At 41.4% G+C, this 4,077-nt stretch overlaps 1 protein-coding gene across 1 annotated transcript in view; it reads right to left on the reverse strand.

Moving 5' to 3' along the window:
- The window catches only part of MRAP (melanocortin 2 receptor accessory protein), a 32,469-nt gene extending 28,562 nt beyond the window's left edge, over positions 1-3,907 (reverse strand). The window contains exons 1-2 of the mRNA XM_011989047.1: positions 3,871-3,907; positions 2,637-2,776 (exon numbers count right to left, since the gene is read on the reverse strand). Of these exons, the coding sequence (XP_011844437.1) occupies positions 2,637-2,652 (16 nt within the window). The 5' untranslated portion in view covers positions 2,653-2,776; positions 3,871-3,907. The remainder of the gene's footprint in view (positions 1-2,636; positions 2,777-3,870) is intronic.
- Positions 3,908-4,077: the final 170 nt, after the last annotated feature.

Below are 4,077 nucleotides of genomic sequence, written 5' to 3' on the forward strand. Positions count from 1 at the left end.
TTTCATCATGTTGGCCAGGCTGGTCTCGAACTCCTGACCTCAGGAGATATGCCTGCCTTGGCCTCCCAAAGTGCTGGGATTACAGGCGTGAGCCACCATGCCTGGCCATATTTCTGTTAAGACACCTATTCTGTGGGACTTTGGGCTAGTTGGGCAGAGCAAGCAGACTAATACTGTTACAATGGGTAGCTAGTCAGGTATGAGCAAGGCAGGAGAGGGCGTCCCCTATACATACACGGGGAGTGTCGGGCAACCATCAGGTGCTGGTTAGGCTGTTGTTAACCGTCTCTCTAAAGTCATAATTGGTCACAGGTGGCACCAGGGAAAAGCAGGCTCCCAATAGATAGAAAACACCTAAAACTGGTCAGCAGCTTCCTGATAGGATCTCAGGAGTTGGGTGCGTGGGCTCAAGCATGGCATGTGGACAACCCACCCGCAGGGAGGAATCGGGGAGAAGGAATGCAAGACCCCGGAAGCCGGCCCACGTATGAAGCCCCGAGTCAAACAGTCCAGCCGTGCACTTCATCTCCCCAGGTGCCCGCTTGGCCCCCTTCCATGTGTACTTTATTTTCTTTCGTTCCTGCTCTAAAGCTTTCCAAGAAGCTCTCACTCCTGCTCTAAAACTTGCTTCCGTCTCTTTTCCTGCCTTACACCCCTTAGTTGAATTCTTCCTTCTGAGGAGGCAAGGATTGAGGTTGCTGCAGACCCGTATGAATTTGCTGCCAGTAGCGATACGACTATCTATCATCTAGATCTAGTTGCCTTGGACAGAATTACTATATTCAACAGTTGCAGAATGCACATTATTTTTAAGTGTAATTTATGATTTTTTGATACTCTGATAAATGTTTTCTATTAGTGTCAAAAATTATAAAATATATAGGAATAAAATTAACAAAATATGTGCCACAGTAAAACCTGAAAAATGTTACTGAGATGAAATAAGACTTAAAATATAGAGAGAGAGACCAGCTTATGGTTTGAAAAATTCAGTATTATTAAGATGTTAAATGGCCCCAAATTGATCACGTTCACTGCAATCCCAATCATCATCCCAGCAGCTTTACAAACTGTAGAAATGGCTATATTGATAAATTACATTCAGCTGAAATTTAAAACTTTTGTTTATCAAAGAGATTACTAAGAAAATGAATAGGCAAGCCACAAACTGGAAAGAAATAAAGTTAAAAATTATATATCTACTAAGGAATTTATACCAAGAATATATACATGAATAATAAAAAGACAAATAACCCAATTAAAAAATTGGCCATAGACTTGAACAGATACCTTATAAAGAAAGATAGGTGAATAGCCAATACGCACATGAAAAAGCACTCCAAGTCATTAGTCATCAGGCAGATGCAAATAAAACCAGGAGATACCTGGCCGGGCGTGGTGGCTCACGCCTGTAATCCCAGCACTTTGGGAGGCCAAGGCGGGTGGACCATGAGGTCAGGAAATCGAGACTATCCTGGCTAACATGGTGAAACCCCGTCTCTACTAAAAATACAAAAATATGAGCCGGGCGTGGTGACGGGCACCTGTAGTCCCAGCTACTCAGGAGGCTAAGGGAGGAGAATGGCGTGAACCCGGAAGGCGGAGGGTGCAGTGAGCCGAGATCGCGCCACTGCACTCCAGCCTTGGGCGACAGAGCAAGACTGTCTCAAACAAACAAACAAACAAACAAAAAACAAACAGGAGCTACCTCTACAGAATGGATAAAATTAAAAAGACCTTCCTACGTTTTCCAGTTAAGCGTAATTAGTTTGGAATTTTCACTTCTGACAGAATACTGATTGTTAAGTTGAATTTATTTGTCTGATAATAATCTAGATTTTAAAATATCCATGATGGACAAGCAGAGACTGACTAGAAAAGAAAGATCCATGCAAGCACCCTAGCAGAAAAACAGTTTTTAAAAAATGTTGCCCCTTTGACATTAGTAAGAAGTGATACTGTCATCAAGGTTAACTCTAAGATAATAATGACATACTTACATTAACAAATACCTCAAAGACCTTGACTGTTAGCATTGTTTTTCTTCTCTCTTTAATTTGTAACCAACCCAAAGCTTGAAGGCAAAGTTGTCTTTTCTAGGATGTTTTCTATTACATCGCAACTACAGATTGAGTGTGGAGAGAAAGGTAGAAGGGAGAAATCTAGAGAGCAAGACGGCACAAACGTTTATTGAACGATGACCTGGACAAAGTGCTTTAGGCAATTCTCACAATACTATGGTCTCAGGTGGTGGGAACCTCATTTTCCCGGCAAAGAGCTGGATACAGCCAGATACAGTAGTCTCCAGTACCCCTGAGATCTGCAAACCGGGTGCATTAATGTGCGATGGCTGCTACAACACATTACTATAAACTTGGTGGCTTAAAACAACACAGGTTTGATGTCTTACCTTATGTCAATTTCTATTTCTTTTTTGGCCTTACAGCTCTGGAGGCCAGTAGCCTGAAATGAGTCTTATGGGGCTCAAACAAGGTGTTGCCAGGACTGGTTCCTTCTGGAGGCCCCAGGAGAGAATCTGTTTCCTTGCCCTTTCCAGCTTTGGGAGGCTGTCCTCATGCCTTGGTTCGTGGCCCCCACCACGCTGTTGTTCTCCCCTGCTTCCATTATCACATCACCTTTTCCCTCTTCCATAGTCAACTCTCTCTTCTTCCAAAGCTCCTCTTCTTATAAGGACAGTTGTGATTATACTGGGCCCGTGCAGGTAATCAAGGATAAACTTTCCATCTCAAAATCCTTAATGACATCTGCAAAGTCCCTTTTGCCACACAAAGTAAAATTCACAGGCTTAGGGGATTCGAATGTAGATATTTTTGGGGGCCATGAATCAGCCTCTGCACTGGGCAAATCAATGTCACTTCCTGGGAATATAAATCTTCAAAATAAACACACTTCTTTCTGGAGTGCCCATGTTTTTATTAAAGATTTTTGCTATAAAAGTTACATTTTAATGGCTGGGCATGGTGGCTCACACCTGTAATTCCAGCACTTTGGGAGGCCAAGGCAGATGAATTACCTGAGGTCAGGAGTTCGAGACCAGCCCGGCCAACATGGTGAAAACCCATCTCTACTAAAAATACAAAGATCAGTCAGGTGTGGCGGTGCACACCCGTAATCCCAGCTACTCAGGAGGCTGAGGCAAGAGAATGGCTTGAGCCCAAGAGGCAAAGTTTGCAGTGAGCCAAGATCACGCCACTGCACTCCAGCCTGGAGGACAGAGCGAGACTCCAACTCAAAGAAAAAAAAGTTACATTTTAATATTGAAACAAACATAGGTATATATCAGAGTACTTGCAAAATTTGCATAACTTTGTTAAAAAGTCAATTTTTATCATAGATAATTTCAACATTTGCAAAAGCAGTGAGAAAGCATAATTAATTCCCATGTAACCATCACTGAACTTGAACAGTTTTTATCAAATCATGGCCAAGGCCAATTTAGTTTCATCTGTAACCCTACGCACGTCTCCAACCCTGGGTTACTGTGAAGCAAATTCAAAATATATCATTTCATCTGCAAATATTTCTGTATGTACCTCTGCAGGAGGGTTTTTTTTTAAACAAAACCATATTATCCCACCTGAATATCATTTAATTGAATCAAATATCTAGTCAATGTTCACATTTTCTTTGTCTCATAATTTTTTTTATAGTTAATTTGCTCAAATTGGGAGCAAGTAAGGGCCATGTTTTGCAATTGCTTGATGGGAGATATCTCTCTGAAGTCTTGTTAAATTTACAGATGTCTTCTCCTTCCTATTCTTACTCTCTCTTTCTAATAAACCTTTCTTTTTAAAGAGAGGTTTTATGTTCATAGCAAAATTGAGAAAAAGGGACAGATTTTCTATATACCTCCAGCCCACACACCTGCATAGCCTCCCCATTATCCACATGCTGCCTCAGAGTGGTACATTTGTTACAACTGATGAACCAACAATGACACATCACTATCACCCAGAATCCATAGTTTACATTAGGGTTCACTGTTGTATATTCTATGGGTTTGGGAAAATGTATAATAACATGTGTCCACCATTATTGTATCATACAAAGTAGTTT

Source organism: Mandrillus leucophaeus, unplaced genomic scaffold, assembly GCF_000951045.1.
Source record: "Mandrillus leucophaeus isolate KB7577 unplaced genomic scaffold, Mleu.le_1.0 Scaffold345, whole genome shotgun sequence".
Lineage (NCBI taxonomy): Eukaryota > Metazoa > Chordata > Mammalia > Primates > Cercopithecidae > Mandrillus > Mandrillus leucophaeus.